The sequence below is a fragment of the Pristiophorus japonicus genome, chromosome 17, assembly GCF_044704955.1.
Source record: "Pristiophorus japonicus isolate sPriJap1 chromosome 17, sPriJap1.hap1, whole genome shotgun sequence".
Taxonomy (NCBI): Eukaryota; Metazoa; Chordata; class Chondrichthyes; family Pristiophoridae; genus Pristiophorus; species Pristiophorus japonicus.
Window position 1 is genome coordinate 68,527,173 of NC_091993.1, and position 19,798 is coordinate 68,546,970.

Genomic DNA, 19,798 nt, shown 5'->3' on the forward strand with positions numbered 1-19,798 from the left:
CTCGCGCACCTCCGCTATCACTCGGCGCTCCTTTAACCTCGCCTCCGCGGTACACGAACTACGCCTCCCGACGGGCCCCACGCGCATTCCGGCGCCTGCGCTGTGATTTGCAACGGCGCCTCTGGCGGCGAGAGGATCACACGGAGCTGGCGCAGCGCGCCCTGGGCGTCGTAGTCTTCGCACGTCGGCCTGGCTCCCGTCCCCCAGCGGCCGACGGTGGGGCTGCGGACTCCAACTCCCAGCCTGCCTCGGGGCAGGTCGGCAGGCATGGCGGCGGGCTGTTTTGCGGAATTGCAGGACCCCCCCTCTGGCGGGTAATTGCTCGGCCGCTCGGTTTTCATTGTCTGTGAGGGAAGACGGAGAGAGAGTGTAGAGAAAAAAAATTTGAAAAAAATTAAAATTCGTTTTTTTTCGAAAAAAATATATCTATAAATTTAACAAAAAAAAAACCCCACCGGAGTCCGATGGAGAGAAACGAACCGAACTCCTGCCAAAACCCCCGGCCCTTTGAGAGAAAAAAAGCAGGCGAGAGACGGTGATGAGGAGATTAAAATCTCACCTCCCCCCTCACAGGCTGCCAGGATTGTTATAGGAGAGCGGCGGAAAAAATCCCTCCTCGGTCAATCCAGCGGCACCGAGCTGCTTCTCAGCCTCCCGGCGCTCCGGCTGCCGTGCCATTTACCGGGCTCTGCTCTCGGCCAAGCCTTTTTTTTCCGCTCACCCTCCTCCTCCCAATCTCTTGCTTTCATTCCCCCGTCGTGGCCGGCGATGGCTCCGGCGCTCGACTCTCCGGAGATGAGCAAGAAGAAACTGTAAAATATATATATTATATATATGATCCTACAAAATAAGGATTGATTTATCTCCGGGGTTCTCTGGCTCTGACCTTTTTTTGTTTTTGTATTATTTATTTGGGGAATATTTTGTGTGTGTGTGTGTGTGTGTGAGAGAGAGGGATTATTATGGCTAAAACTCCGAGTAAAAGCGGCGGTTTGAGGACTGGCAGGAGTTTCCTGGATGAGCTGCGGCACTTTCACAGGAGTAAAGGGTAAAAAAAATATATTTTCACCAGAAAATAAATACAACTTTTAATCAGGGGGGGGGACATGAATTTACCATTTGGAAATAATACAAGGGAGGGATGAGATGTGTGGTATTTTTATTCAGCGGCCTTCAAAGGCTTTATCCTGTCATTCGGTGTTAGAACAGCCATCAAAAGCGACAGGGAATGAGAATTATTTTATTGTAAAGGTTGACATATGTTCGCTTAAACTTTTTTTTAAATAGTGAGGGGACTTGAGCGGAGAGGCTTGAACATTAGCTGCCATTCTCGCCACCTTTCACCACCATGTGCCAGCAGCAATTATTGGCAAGGAAGTATTTTTCTTTAATTTTTATTTCCACTCTTTTAAAAGAAAAGGAATTATTCGAATTGCAGTTTTAAAATCCTCTTGCCCAGCGTGTTGCTGTTGTTATCTGTCAGGTTGAAGGGGGGGGGCTTCTCCATCACTGTGTGTGGGAGGGAAGTAGAACTTTAGAAATACTTTCCTTTGAATTTTTAAAAACCTTTTTCACCTTTTTAATTCAAAGCTATTGGGAATTTAATTTTTTTTAGGTGACTGGATTTAGCACCAGAATCTGACTAGCTTTGAGTGCATCATTCAGTATTTACAACAAAAAACAAAACATTTTTATATTCCCATGTTTTATATCTCATTTATTCCAAACTTTGAGTGGGAACCATGCGTTTGTGTTTTAAAGTGCTACTTACCTTTTTAAGAATTACTTTTTTTTAGAAAAAACCTTTAAAAATTGTGTGTAGCTGAGTCTTATTTTTAATGTTTTTAGGACATCCTTTAGAAAGATCCCAATAATCGGAGGGAGAGAGTTGGATTTGAGTGCTTTATACAGCAGAGTCACTTCACTCGGGGGATTCGCCAAGGTAATATTTTTATACAATAATAATTATGCCTTTTTAAATTAAAAAGTTAATATTTCACGCTCCACCAATTGAAAGGAATCCTTGTTTCTTAACAGACCCTTTGCGTGTACGTTTTGTTTACTGCTGGCACGGACTTGTATTTGTTTTAAAGAAAATAAAACATTGGTTGGTGTGAGTTTTAATATTTTTTACAAATAGCTTCCATTGTTGAGAGAAACTAGATTCAGGACCCCTTGGGTCTCTGACACAAACCTGTATGTGGCTGGATCTGAGGATTCACATATTTTTACCGAACATTTTCTGCTGACCAAACTTTTAGATTCCCCAATAATTATTTTTTATATATAGTTGTTAAAGTGTAAGGAAAATAAATATAAATTTTCAATAGTTATTTTTAAAGGCTGACTTCCAATTTTGTTTCCGTGAACTGGACGTGTACTGTCCATGATATATATATACATATAAAAATATTAAAAGGAAGGTTGTTAAACGTTACCTTAAGAAAAGCTACAGTTGAGCCTTTTTAGAAGATGATTCATAAGATTTATTTGAAAGATTATCTGTTTTTGCGAAATAAACCAACTTGTGTGAGCCCTTTAAGGCCTGCCCCGTTCCCCAGTCAGAGTGAGTGAGGGAGCGAGTGAATGAAACTGAAAATTAGCGACTGTGTAACATCAATAATGTGAGCAAGAGGGAGAGCAGTGCAGCGAGGATTCGTGAGAGTCTGCAATCCGACCGCCTGCTGTAGTTAAACTCTACTCTTAAAGGGAATAGCTCGCGTGTATTTGTTTAACAAAAATTGAGTTGTTAGGCTTCATGCCTAGCTAGGCCTTGTGGAGGCCTCAATCAACATAAATTGAAATAAGAATTTACAAAAGACATATCGGACTTTTGAAAGGGATTTTCTTTGCACTTTAGAGTTTGGTTAATAATGTTTACAGATCATATGTTGAATATTTAGATAATTGTAAGTTGAACAGCCAAGTGTTGCACCCTCACTCATATATTCGTTGGAAAAATACTACTCGTTAAAATGCCCTGATACAATTTCTTTCTAGAAATGTCATTAAATGAATTTATTTGGTATAGTAATTGCCATAAAATTGCGTGACCCGTTCCCCAAATTCTTAAAAAAAATCAAGCTTGGGTTTGTGGGGTGGGGGGAGGGGGGAAAGAAAGCGAAATTAGATTTTTAAAAATAGCCTAGTTGGGAGTGGGTAACTTAGTATTGAACAAACTCCAATCACTTATTTTAGCCTGTGGCAGTTTTTTTTTCTTGCTTCGGTTGCAGTGCATGTTGTATAGCAGAGTTGTAGGGCTGGAGGAGATTAGAGATATGGAGTGTTTTGAACACAAGGGTAAGAATTTTAAATTTGAGGTATTGGTGGACCAGGAAGCAATGTAGGTCAGCGAGCACAGGGGTGATGAATGAGTGAGACTTGATGCCAGTCAGCATACGGGCAGCAGAGTTTTGGATGAGCTCAAGTTTATGGAGGATAGAAGAGAGCATTGAAATATCAAGCCTGGAGGTAACAAACAACAACTTGCATTTATATAGCGCCTTTAACATAGTAAAATGTCGCAAGGTGCTTCAGAGGAGTGCAAGCCACAGAAAGTGATATTAGGGGAGCTGAAAAGAGGTAGGTTTTAAGGAGAGTCTTAAAGGAGGAAAGAGTGGCAAAGATTTAGGGAGGGAATTCTGGAACTTAGCGCTTCAGCAGCTGAAGGCACAGCCGCCAAACACCAGTATGGATGAGGCATTTAGCAGCAGATGAGGAGACGGGCATCGTTAAAGGTGCCTTTGTGATGAAGAGGATGTGGGGTTGGAAGCTTAACTCTGGGTCAAATAGGATGCCAAGGTTGCAAACAATTTGGTTCAGCCTGCAACAGTGGCCAGGGAGGGGGATGGAATCGGTGGCGAAGGAACAGAGTTTGTGGCAAGGGGCTGAAGACGACGGCATTGGTATTTCCATTATTTAATTGAAATAAATTTCTGCTCATCCCGGACTGGATGTTGGGCAAATAGGCTGACAACACAAAGCCGATGGAGCGGTAGAGAGAAAGAAGTAGTGGCGAGGTAGAGCTGGGTGTCATCAACCTTCCGTTATGTCTTGAAATAATATCACCGAGGGGCATGATGTAGATGAGAAATAACTTCAGAGGTAATGATGCCAAGCACTTTAACTATATCAATGGGTCAAAGCAGATGTAGTACGACTAACTTATTCAGCTTGAATAAATTGGCCCTGTATTTTCCAAAGTACTGTAACTGGAAGGAGGAAGCCCTATTCATCTTTTGTTTTTGGGGGTTATATAACTTGGTAACTTAGGTACTTTGATGCAGTGTTCAAAAAAAATATTTGATCTTGTATGTGCTATTTCCTTAGGCAAAACCATTGACTAATCATTGAATACGATTTAAAGTCATGAACTTATGCTACCATCTGGAGCCATGTATTAAGACAATGAACTAGGTAGATCAATTGGTCACCCCAACATATACTACTAGTTGGTGTTCTGGAGGCTTTTTTCCTCTCCTCCTAGAAATTTCCTCCTTTATCCTGTGGGAGCCTCTTTCGGCCATTTTTTTGATACATTTATAATTTTGATGTTCCCCATGACAGATACCTAAATGAAAAATGTTGAGTTTGCGACAGATTTTTATGGTGAGAACATAATTGGTGAAAGTTGTTCATATTTTTATTGATACAAGGGTAGGGAGGACATGGGGTCAGGACTAGGTATAAGCGAATGTGTTAATGGTATTACCGTGGGGCCCTATTGGGTTGGTTATCATCAATTTGTTTTGTAAGTTAACAGAAAAAATGCGCTTTCATGGGCAGTATTCCTCTCCCGTTGCTCACATTCCCAACTTACATTTCTGATTGCACATAGCAAATCTCCAAGCTACACCTCTGTACATTTGAGAGCATTTAAAAAAAATGGTTCTCCCTTCCCCTCCTCTCCTGAACTTTCTGATTGGCTCTGCATTGTGTTCATAGAATCATAGAAATTTGCAGTACGGAAGGAGGCCATTTCGGCCCATTGTGTCTGCGTTGGTCCAATGGTCTCTTGGGCAATGGCAGCCCTCAGGTAATTTGCCCAAGTAGCTATTCTTCATGGCCTGGGTTGAGACTGTGGGAGCAATGGAACTGAGTCTGATTCTGTTCTAACCTGACGTCTGTACAGGCATACTTGCCAGTGTGGATAGTTGTGCGACAATCAGGTGTGGGAACCCTGATTGATTTTTGTTCCCTTTCCCATGCTCGGGTCATTGTGGCCCTCTGTTGTGTTCCCACTATTGTCCTAGTTGATGTCAGCTAAGCCAGGACAAAGCAGGAACTGAGTGTGGTCTGTAAGGCTCACTATTTCTCCCCCCCCCCCCCCCGTCCCTCCCAGGCAGTGAATTTACCAGCCAAGCCCATGGACAGGGCAATTTCAGATTTATTTACTAGTTGTTTGAGGAAGTGACATTCCAGATGGATAGTTCAAAGCCCTGTGATGTGTGCACCTCCAAAAAGCAGTTACGCACGAAAGGTTACTAGATTAGCTCAGTGCAGTGGAGATTCAACAACAACAACTTGTATTTATATAGCGCCTTTAATGTAGTGAAACGTCCCAAGGTGCTTCACAGGAGTATTATGAGACAAAAAAATCTGACACCGAGCTACATAGGAGAAATTAGGATAGGTGACCAAAAGCTTGGTCAAAGAGAGGTAGGTTTTAACTAGTGTCTTGAAGGAGGAAAAAGGTGGAGAGATTTAGGCAGAGCTTAAATCTCTCCACCTTCCAGAGCTTAGGGCCTAGGCAACAGAAGGCACGGCCACCAATGGTCGAGCGATTATAATTGGGATACTCATGGGCAGAATTAGAGGAGCGCAGACATCTCTTGGGGCGGGGGCGGGAGGGTGGGTGTGAGGGTGAGGGGCTGGAGTTGGAGGAGCCATGGAGGGATTTGAAAACAAGGATGAGAATTTTGAAATCAAGGCATCGCTTAACCGGGAGCCAATATAGGTCAGTGAGCACAGGGTTCATGGATGATTCAAATGACTTCTCATCCTCGGTGATTTCAACCTCCATGTCAATGCATCATGCTCTCCTCTGAGTTCACTGCCCTCCTATCCTCCCTTAATCTCTCCCTCCATATAAACTCCTCTGCCCACTCGACCTTGCCATCTCACGTGGCTTAGCTATTCCCATTGTGTCAATCACAGATAAGGCCATCTCTGATCACTTGATTGTATTGCTCTCCACCCACATTCCCCTTCCCCATCCCAACTCCGTTTCCTTCTGTCTGCCCTAGAAATAACTCTTCCCCCAAGTCACGTACAACTGCACTTTTAAATTCATTTCTGCAGCTACCGATCTGATCAAACACACCCTAACCTCCACCTTTGATGTCCTAGTCCCCATTAAAACAATTACTCTCTCTCACCCTGGTCCTTCCCTCTACGGCTCTCACTTCGCTCCCTTCAGTCCTGGGGATGCAGACTTGAACGTTTATGGCAGACAGCTGGTTTAACTATGCATCGCCAGATCTGGCGGGACCTCATAAAGCACAATCGGGTCCTGCTCTCTGCCAAAGCTGCTCATTATTCCAGCCTGGAATACAAAGATAATCCCTGGATTCTCTTCTCCACTACAAGCCATCTTCTTAAATCTCTCTCCCCTGCCTCTTCCACCCTCACCTCCAACAAGTGCAAGGAGTTTATGGTCATCTTTGTTACTAAGATTGAGACCATCAGTTCAGCTATCTCTGCCACTTCCCTCCCTTCACCTAGCCCGCCAGGCCAAACTACCCCTAAGGTTTCCCCTGCCCTAGCCCTGAACTCTCATCTTTCTCTAGTTTCTTTCCTATCTCCCCTCATGCCCTCTCCAAGCTCACCTTGTCCATGAGATTCGCCTCCAGCTCCCTCGATCCTATTCCCACCAAACTGCTGACCACTCAACGTCCCTTCCTGTCCCCAATGTGAGCTTATATTGCTAACGGTTGCTTCTCCTCAGATATGGTCCCCCTCCCCTTCAAATCTGCCATCATCACCCCTCTTTAAATAAAAAACCCACACTTGATCCCTCTGTCCTTGCAAACTACCACCCCATCTCCATAGTCTTTGAACGTGCTGTCGGTTCCCAAATTTGTGCCTATCTTAACCGCAACTCCGTTTGAACCTCTCCGATCAGGTTTCTGTGCCTCCACAGTACTGAAACAGCCCTTATCAAAGTTACAAATAACATCCTATCTGACTGACCGTGGTAAAGTACCCTTCCTTGTCCTTCTCGACCTGTCTACAGCCTTTGATACGGTTAACCACATCATTCTCCTTCAATGCCTCTCCTCCGTCGTCTAACTGGGTGAGACTGCACTTGACTGGTTCCATTCTTATTTATCCAGTGATAGCCAGAGAATGGCTTCTGTTCCCCCTTACCCACCGATACCTCTGGCATCCCCCAAGGGTCTATCCTTTACCCCCCCCTCCCATTCTATCCCTCGGCGACATCATCCGAAAACACATCAGGTTCCACACGTACGCTGACAACAACAACTTGTATTTATATAGCGCTTTTAACATAGTGATTCATTGGTGGTCTTAGAGATGGAGCGGATATGTGGTCGGAAGCTCATTTCAGGGTCAAATATGACACCAAGGTTGCGAGCAGTCTGGTTCAACCTCAGGTAGAAGTTGGGGAGAGGGATAGAGTCAGTCGCTAGGGAATGGAGTTTGTGGCGGGGGCTGAAAACAATGGCTTCGGTCTTCCTTATATTCAATTGGAGCAAATTTCTGCTCAACCAGAACTAGATGTCAGACAATTTGGAGACGCTGGAGGGGTCAAGAGAAGTGGTCGTGAGGTAGAGCTGGGTATCACCAGTGTACATGTGGGTACTGATGACACCCAGCTATATCTTATCACCACCTCTCTCGCCCCATTGTCTTCGGTCCTAGCCACAGACTACATCCCTCTGCCTGAGCCTGAACCAGACCATTCACAACCTTGGTGTCGTATTTGACCCTGAGATGAGCTTCCGAACACACACCCACTCCATCTCCAAGACCACATACTTCCAACTCCGTAACATCGCCTGACTCCGTATCTGCCTCAGCTCATCTACTGCTGAAACCCTCATCGATTCCTTTTGTTATTTGTAGACTTGATTATTCCAACACTCTTGGCTGCCCTCCCACCTTCCACTCTCCATAAACTTGAGCTCACCCAAAACTCTGCTGCCGAATCGTTCTCAAATGCCTCCATGACCATGAGCAAGTCCGCTGGCTGTGCCATTTCCACCTCGGTGGTGGGCAATGGTAGCCGACTGAGAGCATCAGCGCAGTTCTCTGTGCCCAGTCTGTGGCGGATTACATAGTTGTATGCCGACAGCGTGAGCGCCCATCTTTGGATGCGGGCAGTGGCATTGGTGTTAATTCCTGGTGATCTCTTGTCACCATGGAGATCAGGGTGGACAAGAGTGACCCTTGTTTTAAGTGCCCTTTTCATGAGCAGCTCAGCTGGTGGAATCCTGGTGAGTGAGTGGGGCCTGGTGCGGTAGCTGAGCAGTACTCGGGACAACCGGATCTGCAGGGAGCCTTCCGAGACACGTTTCAAGCTTTGCTTGATGGTCTGAACTGCCTGTTCTGCCTGGCCGTTGGATGCGGGCTTGCAGGGGGCAGATGTGACATGTTTGATCCCGTTGCGGGTCATGAATTCCTTGAATTCAGCACTGGTGAAGCACGGCCCATTGTCGTTGACTAGGACATCAGGCAATTTGTGTGTGGCAAACATGGCTCGTAGGCTTTCAATGGTGGCCGTGGATGTGCTTACAAACATTATTGCACATTCAATCCATTTTGAGTAAGCGTCCTAGACATTTTGCCTAGGAATGGGCCCGCGTAGTCTACATGGATCCTCGATCATGACCACAAACTTAGTGGTGCCTCTCTGGGTGCATTGTTCAGCTGCGAGCAAGTGTTGCACTGGCGCACGCATGACTCTAAATCTGAGTCGATGCCAGGCCACCACCGGTGAGATCTGGCTATGGCTTTCATCATTACGATGTCTGGGTGGGTGTTGTGCAGTTCGCAAATAAATGTGCCTCTGCCTTTCTTGGGCAAGACCACGCGATTGCCCCACAAAAGACAGTCCGCCTGCAGGGCCAACTTGTCTTTGCGCCTGTGGAAGGGCTTAATCGTTTCCTGCATCTCCACTGGGACACTGGACCAGCTCCCATGGAGGACACAGTTTTTTTTACCAAGGATAGTACCGGATCCTGGCTGGTCAAGGTCCGTAACGGGGGACTTTTCGTTCTCAAATGCCTCCATGACCATGAGCAAGTCCGCTGGCTGTGCCATTTCCACCTCGGTGGTGGGCAATGGTAGCCGACTGAGAGCATCAGCGCAGTTCTCTGTGCCCAGTCTGTGGCGGATTACATAGTTGTATGCCGACAGCGTGAACGCCCATCTTTGGATGCGGGCAGTGGCATTGGTGTTAATTCCTTTGCTCTCCGAGAATAGCTATGAGCAGCTTGTGGTCAATTTCAAGCTCGATTTTGAGGCCAAATAAGTAGTGGTGCATTTTTTATACCCCGTAAACGCACGCCAGAGCCTCCTTTTCAACCATGCTGTAGGCCTTTTCGGCCTTGGACAAACTCCTGGATGCATACGCAACCGGTTGCAAAATCCCCGATTCATTAGCCTGTTGTAACACACACCCGACCCCGTATGACGACGCATCACACTAATCGTTTACGTGGGTTATACAGGACAAGCAGTTTGTTAGAACACAAGTTTCTGGCTTTCTTAAAGGCAGCCTTTTGTGAACTCCCCCATACCCAGTCGTCTTCCTTGTGCATGTAGGTGTTCTAGTAGGGTGCTTAACCCAGCTAGGAAATTACCGAAATAGCTAAGGAGTCCCAGGAGCGACCGCAGCTCCGTCATGTTCTGTGGTCGCGGCATTCTTGATGGCCTCCGTCTTGGCGTCGGTGGATCTAATACCGTCTGCAGCAATTCTCCTTCCTAAGAATTCGATGTCCTGTGCCAGGTGAACGCACTTCGAGCATTTCAATTTGAGCCCCACGTGATCCAACCGACTAAGAACCTCCTCCAGATTCTTCAAGTGCTCCATGGTGTCCCGATCTGTAACCAATATGTCGTCCTGGAAGACCACTGTACAAGGAACCGACTTTAGCAGGCTCTCCATGTTCCGCTGGAAGATTGGTGCGGCCGACCGAATCCTGAACGGGCACCGGTTGTAGATAAACAGACCTTTGTGCGTGTTGATGCAGGTGAGGCCTTTCGAAGACTCCTCCAGCCCCTGCATCATGTAGGCCGAGGTCAGGTCCTGCTTGGTGCACATCTTCCCTCCAGCCAGGGTTGTAAATAGGTTGTCTGCCTTGGGTAGCAGGTACTGGTCCTGCAGCGAAAAACGGTTAATCGTTACTTTATAGTCCCCGCAAATTCTAATCTTACCGTCCTCCTTGAGTACTGGGACAATCGGACTAGCCCAGTCGTTGAATTCCACCGGCGCGATGATGCCTTTGAGTTGCAGCTTGTCCAGCTCGATTTCCACTTTTTCACGCATCATGTATGGTACCGCCCGAGCCTTGTGATGGATGGGTTGCGTACCGGGAACCGGTATGGATCTGCACTTTCGTCCCCGAGAAGCTTCCAATGCCTGGCTTGAATAACGACGGGAACTTGCTTAGAACCTGGGTGCATGAGAAGTCGTCGACTGACGAAAGCGCTCGGATATTGTCCCAGTTCCAGCGGATTTTCCACAGCCAGCTTCTGCCAAACAAAGTGGGCCATCCCCGGCACAATCCGCAGCGGGAGTTCGAGTACTGCTCCATCATAGGAAACTTTGACTTTAGCGCTGCCAATTATAGGGATTAGTTCCTTGGTGTAAGTCCTTAGTTTGATGAGAATGGGGTTGAGCTTGGGCCTGTGTGCCTTCTTTCCCCACAGTCTGTTGAAAGTCTTTTTACTCATTATGGACTGACTTGCCCCCGTGTCCAGCTCCATAGATACTGGAGTGCCGTTCAGTTCAACTTTCAACATTATTGGTGGGCATTTCTTCGTGAACGTGTGTACCCCGTACACTTCTGCCTCCTCACTGAGTTTCCAATTCAGTCTGATCCACTGTGGATCGATCTTCCTCTGCAACGTGGTAGTTTGCAGGGTTTCTAGCTCGCCTGCACATTTGTTGGAGGTGTCTCCATTGTTCTGCAACCATTGCAACTTAAAGCGGCATTGATGGGGCCGATGATCACCTCCTCACCACCGCAGCGCCAACAGGGTGTTAACTGCCTCGCATTAATAGATGATGGCGAACTCTGGGTCAGTTAAGGTCAGGCTACAGCAGCCAGCATGTACGTTCTGCCATGTACATTTCTGCTCAAAACCAACGTTACTTTACGCACAGTACTGGCCGAAACTTTTGTTCTGCGTAATCTGCTTGATGTCGCTGGTGGACATGAATGCCTGGGCTATCGTTATGGCTTTACTCAGATTCGGAGTTTCTACAGTCAACAGTTTACGAAGGATTGTCTCATGTCCGATGCCCGGTACAAAAAAGTCTCTGAGCATTTGTTCTAGGAATCCCTCAAACTCACTGTCCTGCGAGGCATCTTAGTTCGGCGACACAGCTCGCCACTTCCTGGCCCTCCGATCGTTGACACGTGTAGAACCGATACCTCGCCATCAAAACGCTTTCCTTAGGATTTAGGTGCTCCTGGACCAGCGTACACAATTCTTCGTAGGATTTCTTTGTTGGTTTTGCCGGGGCCAGGAGATTCATGAGGCCATAGGTTGTTGCCCCACAGACAGGAGGATCGCCCTTCGTTTGGTGGCGTTCTCGGCCCCTTCTAGCTCGTTAGCCACAAAGCATTGGTCGAGTCTCTCCACGAAGGCCTCCCAGTTGTCCCCTTCTGAGAAATTCTCCAGGATGTCGACTGTTCTTTGCATTTTCATGTGGTTGTTAGTTACTTCGTCGCCAATTGTTACACATAAATGGTTAGACAGAGTACTGTGTGTAATGAGCAAGTGTGACCTTGGCTCCTTTATTACAATTCCAGAGTGCAGGCACCTCGTGGGTGGCATGCTTATATACTGTGCTCCCAAGGTGGGATCCCTTGGGACTCCAACAGGTTGGCCCTCTGGTGGTCAGGTGTGATGCAGGTTACAAAGGGTTACGTACATAACACTAATCAACTGCTGCAGAGCAGCAGTCAACAAATCAAGTAAAATACTGAAATATGTACTCAAAGCAGTGAAGTCTTAAGTCAAGCTCACCACATAGTGCTCTGCTGACATTACATCTTGAATACTGTGTCCAGTTCTGGTCACCAACCTTTGTTTTTGAGTTAGATGTGTGAGGAAAGATTAGAGAAACTTGACATTTTCAGCCTCAAAATTGTGATTGAGAGGTGACCTTATTGAGGTACTTAAGATGGTAAACAATAGGGAAGAGATAGATTTAGAATATTATTTCAAGATAACTTGCAAGAGCTGGGCAATGGGACACCAGTTCAAATTAGTTAAAGGCAAATTTAGAACTGATGTCAGGAAATTCATCTTTACTTCCAGGTACAGTAGTGGAGGCAAAAACCCTGGAATTATTGGGTACTGCATTGGGAGACCAAACGATCTTTCTTGATGGATGAACTAAAATGGGTCGAATAGCCTTCCTCAACTAACTTGTGATCTTGTAATGCCTCATTTAATCTGAGTGATTTTAAGGGTATACCCCAGTTCAAGATTGTGAAAGAGGAGCTTGAATAGGAAGGGACCTCACTGAATGTTACACATAAGGTAAACTCAAAATATGACTTCTAAGTTAAGCCAAGAAAGTATGCCAAGAGAACGTATACATTTAAATTAAGGAGAAGTAAATTCAAATAAATATTGAAATCTGTGTAGGCAAAAAACATTAAGAACACTCAAAATCCAGCAGGATTCTAGGCTGGGACACTGAGTACTGGAGGGATGAGCTTCAGTGGGCAATTTGTTTTGTTTATCATCTTTGACTTGCATTTATGTAGTAGCTAGCAATCTCCTATGGGACTTCTCACTAAGTCAGATTACATCCTTTATAAGGACAGCAGCATACCATGCACAATGTATTATTCTGCTAAAATGTCGGTCTGTGTCTTAGTATGTCCCTGTAATATTGTAGTGCATTATTGTTGTGGCTTTCTGGATAAATTAGAGGCTAATTGTTCTTAGCTAGATCCTGAAGTCAGTTAGAGGTCAGAGTGGCTTTATATTTTTTAGAAATAATTTCTGAAGTCTGGTATTTTCTGTTGGTATATTGTCAATTTCTTTCTCCATATTTTTATTTTGGGCATTATAAAAATTTGCAAGTGATACCTCAAGTATGACAAACTCATCGCAAAGCTTTTTTATATAGCAGGTATATCATGGTCAGTAAAAGATTACGAACGGTGGAAAAGGACAGCAGGGAGCATATGAAGCATGGGGTTGCAATAGAGTTGGTGTGGGTAGGTGTCTGTTTGGGGTTGGGCGATGCTGGTGTGGGGTCTGTTTAATTTATAGGATTAGGTGGTAGGAGGTGTAGGAGTAAGCAACAGGCAAAGCAAGAGCAAGTTGGGAATTTGAGAAATACTGCATCTTTTTTGGCGCCTCTTATTTTGAATAAAATAATGGCAATATTTTTATCAGTGTTCTGTGTGAGTTTTAGGTGAGTTTTCTGAAGTGAAAATCAGCTAGACTTGGTTTTTGATTATCATTATAGTAATTGCGTAATAATTGCATGCAGTGAGAGGGGTTAAAAAATATGAAATTCAAGGAGAAATGACACCAGGGAGCTTATGAAGCTTGGGGCTGAAACGGAGTTCGAAGATGGTGATGGACGATGTTACCTTGCTAGGATCGGGCAGCGGGAGGCATAGAAAAGAAAGCGGGGACATCGGGGACCAATGGAAAAAGGCAGCAGAGGGGGAACTTGGCAACTGGGGTAGAGTTTCTGCTTTGGGCACAACCGGCAATCTGGGTGCAAATTGCGCCCAAAATTGCACTAGTTTTGAGAAATGTTTTTTCCCTCATGTTTCTGCCTAAACTCACTTGCACATCCTCGAATGTAGAATACAATATTTTCAAAGAAATGTTTTGTTTTAAAAAAAAATATTCCTTGATATATTTGAGTGGTAACTTGATGCAGTTTGATATAGCTGAAAATGGGTTTGTCTCAAAAAATAAGCATTTTAATCAGTGTCTAGTCCACCATCTGTCATCATCATAGGCAGTCCCTCGAAGCGAGGATGACTTGCTTCCACGCCAAAAAGGGACGAGTTCGCAGGTGTTTCAATGAAGGACCTAATATTCCAGATCCCGAACTACATGCTGAAGAGTGGAAGATGCCTGTGTGTGGATTTTTTTTAATGTGTGGTGGCCGTTGCACACCAGCCACCATCTATGTGTAACCCAACCTTAAATAACTGAAAATGACTTTTAAAAAAAACTATACTGAACCATTTGCTAGTTATATTGGTGTACAGTAGTCAGTTTCTTAGTAAATGAATAAAAATAGTATTCTAAAGTTTAATAACATTAGTGTCCTTGCGCCTAAAAGAACCAGCTTAATTTTAAGAGCCTGTTCGAAGGCCCGCAAATGATTGCAGTGAGCGGCAGCTCGCAATGATTCATTCGATCTGGGTGTGTGGCCAGTTTTGTGGGCGGAGCCAGCTCCTAACGTAATGTTTCTTAAACTAACACAAAAGATCGCAGAAACTCTATTTGCTTTGGATATAATTTGTGTTTGAATTCTGAAATCCTTTGTGCTGATTTTGGGCAAATTGCGCTGAAAAAAAAAAGAATGCACCCCGGTGGAAACTCCAGGCCTCTGTGACTGAGGAACGTGGTAGTGAGGAGTGCAGGCTGGACAGGCATTAAATCAATCAAAATTGGTATCAAATGAATAAATCAAAAACAGCTTATGTTGATCTTGGTTGGAATTATGTAGGAGATTAAAGACGGAGATGAGAATGGAAATGAGGGAGGAAATCAAATGACAACTCACGGAGGTCAGGAACACACTTAAAGGCAGAACAAAGGGGTTAGGCAAATCTGTGTTGGTCGTTTCAATGCAGAGGAGACACTGAGTAGCAAATAGATCAAGAGGATGCAGATGCATTCGTTATAATCTACCAAAATTCTCTGGACTCTGCGGATTGGAAAGCGGCTAATGTAACGCCTCTGTTTTTAAAAAAAAAAAGGGGGCAGACAAAAGGCAGGTAACTATAGGCTGGTTAGTTTAACATCTGTAGTGGGGAAAATGCTTGAAACTATCATTAAGGAAGAAATAGCGGAACATCTAGATAGGAATAGTGCAATCAAACAGATGCAGCATGGATTCATGAAGGGGAAATCATGTTTAATTTACTGGAATTCTTTGAGGATATAACGAGCATGGTGGATAGAGGTGTACCGATGGATGTGGTGTATTTAGATTTTCAAAAGGCATTCGATAAGGTGCCACACAAAAGGTTACTGCAGAAGATAAAGGTACGTGGAGTCAGTGGAAATGTATTGGCATGGATAGAGAATTGGCTGGCTAACAGAAAGCAGAGAGTCGGGATAAATGGGTCCTTTTCGGGTTGGAAATCGGTGGTTAGTAGTGTGCCACAGGGATCAGTGCTGGAACCACAACTGTTTACAATATACATAGATGACCTGGAAGAGGGGACAGAGTGTAGTGTAACAAAATTTGCAGATGACACAAAGATTAGTGGGAAAGCGGGTTGTGTAGAGGACACAGAGGCTGCAAAGGGATTTAGATAGGTTAAGTGAATGGGCTAAGGTTTGGCAGATGAAATACAATGTCAGAAAATGTGAGGTCATCTACCTTGGAAAAAAAAACAGTAAAAGGGAATATTATTTGAATGGGGAGGAATTACAACATGCTGCGGTGCAGAGGGACCTGGGGGTCCTTGTGCATGAAACTCTTTTTGGAGTTTACCTGCAAAACAAAAACATTAATCGGTGCCACCCGCCCTGGATGACACACCAGACATTTACAAGGCCCTCTTTTTTTTACTTTTTTGGGGTTTTTTTTTTTGGGCACTAAAATCAAATTTTCCTTTTTCCAGTGCCCCCTATAAAAGGGGAGGAGGACACTAAAAGCACCGGCAATTAAAACAAATTAAACTTTAAAATGTAAAATCAAATTAAAATTTGGTTGCCGGGCGTGATGATGCACTCCAGTCCCTCCGGTGCCTACCTCTCGCAGAAGGCCGCGAGCGTACCGGTGGACACCGCGTGCTCCATCTCCAAGGACATGCTGGACCGGATGTAAGAGCGGAAGAGAGGCAGGCAGTCAGGTTGAACGACCCCCTCGACCGCCCGCTGCCTGGACCGGCTGATGGCACCCTTGGCCGTGCCCAGGAGCAGTCCTACGAGGAGGCCTTCGGACCTACCCGCTCCCCTCCGCACAGGGTGCCCAACGATCAGGAGAGTGGGACTGAAGTGCAGCCAGAATTTCAGGAGCAGCCCCTTCATATAATGGAAAAGGGGCTGCAACCTCGTGCATTCAATAAAAACATGGAACACGGACTCCTCCAAACCGCAGAAATTGCAGGCGGCCTGGGAGTCCGTGAACCGGCTTAAAAATTTATTGCACGGCACTGCTCCGTGCACCACCCTCCAGGCCAAGTCCCCGACAAATAGTGGGAGGACCCCTGCGTAGAGTGCCCTCCATCGGGGACCCCCGCCTCCTCCGGACGGCAGGATGGTACGCCATGGCGTGTCCGGACGGCAGGCAAGGATGGCAAAGTTGAGAGTGTGCAGGAGCAGCCCGTACAGGAAACCCCTCCGCGCGGAACTGAAGGGCACGGAGGGGATTTCCCCGAGGCGGCTCAAGTTGTGAGGCGCCGGCCCCCGAGGGAGGTTCCGGGGTTTGGCGCCAATGAGGAATTCCGTCCGGACGGGGGTCAGTTCGGACGGGATCTCCCCACGTGCTTGAGCCTCCTCGATGCACCTAATGGAGTCAGGGCCCAGAGCTGTTTTTAGCGACTCGATGGCATCGGCCGCGTGGCGGACGTTGGCAGAATTTAGGCGCCGCGCCAGCGTGTCTGGCGCCATCCAGCCCGCTCCTCCGCCATTGAGCAGGTCCCTGACCCTGGTCACCTCACCAGCCACAGCCCTCTCTTCCGACCGCCACATAAAACCTCGGTCGTGGAGGTACGGATTCCCGAGCAGCGGCTCCTGCAGGACGGCCGCCACTCCAGCCGGCGGAGAGCTGCGCTTGGTGGAGACTTTGTTCCAGACCCTGATGAGTTCCTTGTAAAAGACAGGCAGCTCCCGGAGGGCGGTCCTGACACCCCCCAAGTTCACAAACAGGAGCTGCGTGTCATAATTGAGGTCGCGCTGCTGGCGGGAGAAATACGTCGCCAGAGCACACCACCTAGGAGGGGGCTCGACGTAAAGGTATCTCTGCAGGGTCTGAAGACGGAAAGTCGCGAGATGGGCGCTGACGCACACCAACGACTGACCGCCCTCCTCAAGCGTGAGACTCAAGACCGCAGCAGAGACCCAGTGCTTCCTGTTGTTCCATGAAACTCTTTTTGGAGTTCACCTGCAAAACATAAAACATTAAACTGTGCCACCCGACCTGGGTGACACTCCAGACATTTACAAGGCCCTTTTTTGTTTTTCCTTTTTTTTTTTTCTTTTCTTTTTTTGGTTTTTTTTTGGGCACTAAATTCACAATTTTCCCCAGTGCCCCCTATAAAAGGGAAGGGGGACACTAAAAGCACCGGCAATGAAAACAAATTAAACTTTAAAACGTAAAATCAAATTAAAATTTGGTTGCCGGGCGTGATGATGCACTCCAGTCCCTCCGGTGCCCACCTCTCGCGGAAGGCCGCGAGCGTACCGGTGGACACCGCGTGCTCCATCTCCAAGGACACCCTGGACCGGATGTAAGAGCGGAAGAGAGGCAGGCAGTCAGGTTGAACGACCCCCTCGACCGCCCGCTGCCTGGACCGGCTGATGGCACCCTTGGCCGTGCCCAGGAGCAGTCCTACGAGGAGGCCCTCGGACCTACACATGTTGTTCCATGAATCCCAAAAAAAGTTAGTTTGCAGGTGCAGCAGGTAATCAGGAAGGAGAATGGAATGTTGGCCTTCATTGCGAGAGGGATGGAGTACAAAAGCAGGGAGGTCCTTCTGTAACTGTATAGGGTATTGGTGAGGCCGCACCTGGAGTACTGCGTGCAGTTTTGGTCACCTTACTTAAAGAAGGATATACTAATCTTGGAGGGGGTACAGAGACGATTCACTAGGCTGATTCCGGAGATGAGGGGGTTACCTTATGATGATAGATTGAGTAGACTGGGTCTTTACTCGTTGGAGTTCAGAAGGATGAGGGGTGATTTTATAGAAACATTTAAAATAATGAAAGGGATAGACAAGATAGAGGCAGAGAGGTTGTTTCCACTGGTCGGGGAGACTATAACTAGGGGGCACAGCCTCAAAATACGGGGGAGCCAATTTAAAACCGAGTTGAGAAGGAATTTCTTCTCCAAGAGGGTTATGAATCTGTGGAATTCTCTGCCCAAGGAAGCAGTTGAGGCTAGCTCATTGAATGTATTCAAGTCACAGATAGATAGATTTTTAACCAATAAGGGAATTAAGGCTTATGGGGAGCGGGCGGGTAAGTGGAGCTGAGTCCACGGCCAGATCAGCCATGATATTATTGAATGGCGGAGCACGCTCGAGGGGCTAGATGGCCTACTCCTGTTCCTAATTCTTATGCACACATTCATTGCTGTCTTACACAGGAGTGGTGTTTTGAATCTAGACAATGGTGTGGGAAAAGTTAAATAAACCGGTGTTACGACTGTTGTGCTTACATGAAATGCGTTGGGGAATGAAACAGAAAATCTGGATGATGAAAGACTGAACAAGATATCCTGGTGGGTGAAGTCGTTCAGGAAAGCAAGAGGAAGAGAAGGTGATATTACTGGTGGGATCACATTTTAGGTGCTGGAAATAGTGGAATGTAATGTAGCAAATGAAGAGGCTAGTGGGGTGGAAGTTGAGGATAGCCTGAACCATGCCATTGTCATGGGAGAGAGGACATGGAAAATTGGTGCAGACATAATCTATGGCCCTGGATCATAGGCGAGGGGAAAACATTGGTTGGAGTATATTACCGAAGCTGTGGTATGGAAATTGGTATTGCCCGAGCAGATATAAATGAAATGGAGAAAGCGATTGAGACTTTACAGCAAGCAAGGTGGGAAGAAGCACAATCCAAATAGTTTTGGAGTCAGTGGACTTCTGATGGGCATCTTTAGAAAACCCTAGCCAATTTTTAGAGGTCAAGGAAGAGAAGAGTCAGAAATAGACCACAACTATGAGGTGGGTGGACATTGGATGTGTAGTCAGTAAAGTTCTGAAGATCCAAGTGAAAGCAGGAATGGCACTAACATTGATCAGTGTAATGGGTAAGATTGTAACGAAGAATGTTTCACAGAACCTGTATAGTGACACCTTTAATCTGGAGGAAGTCACTGGAGATAAAAGAGAAACTGTTTATTGCATAAGAGCAAGAGTAGGCCATTTGGCCCCTCGAGCTTACTCTGCCATTCAGTGAGATCATGGCTGATATACCTTAACTCATTGCAGAAGGGTGATGGCGGCAGATATGGACTGGTTGGAACATTAGTTGAGGAAGAAGTGAGAGCCAAGTGAGGAAATCTAAGTGTAAAGGGGTTGTACTTTTCATAGTGACGAGGAGGCCTTGGGACCAGAAAACCTGAGTGACAGAGCATCTGAAGCTCAAGGGTATGGGAAGATAAAGACTGGCTAAGATGGAGGGGAAGGAGAAAGTGTCCAGATAAGAGACT

The 19,798-nt window shown here is 46.2% G+C and overlaps 1 protein-coding gene across 3 annotated transcripts in view; it reads left to right on the forward strand.

The window, feature by feature from the left end:
* Positions 1–256: 256 nt before the first annotated feature.
* Positions 257–19,798, forward strand: part of LOC139227776 (AT-rich interactive domain-containing protein 2-like) — a 277,411-nt gene continuing 257,869 nt past the window's right edge. Inside the window, exons 1-2 of one of the 3 annotated variants that reach the window (XM_070858808.1) lie at positions 257–314; positions 1,849–1,942. In XM_070858808.1, coding sequence (XP_070714909.1) covers positions 268–314; positions 1,849–1,942 — 141 coding nt within the window. In that variant the 5' untranslated portion in view covers positions 257–267. Of the gene's footprint in view, positions 315–338; positions 1,049–1,848; positions 1,943–19,798 lie in introns of those variants that run through there. The other 2 variants (XM_070858807.1, XM_070858806.1) reach the window with 2 other exon arrangements.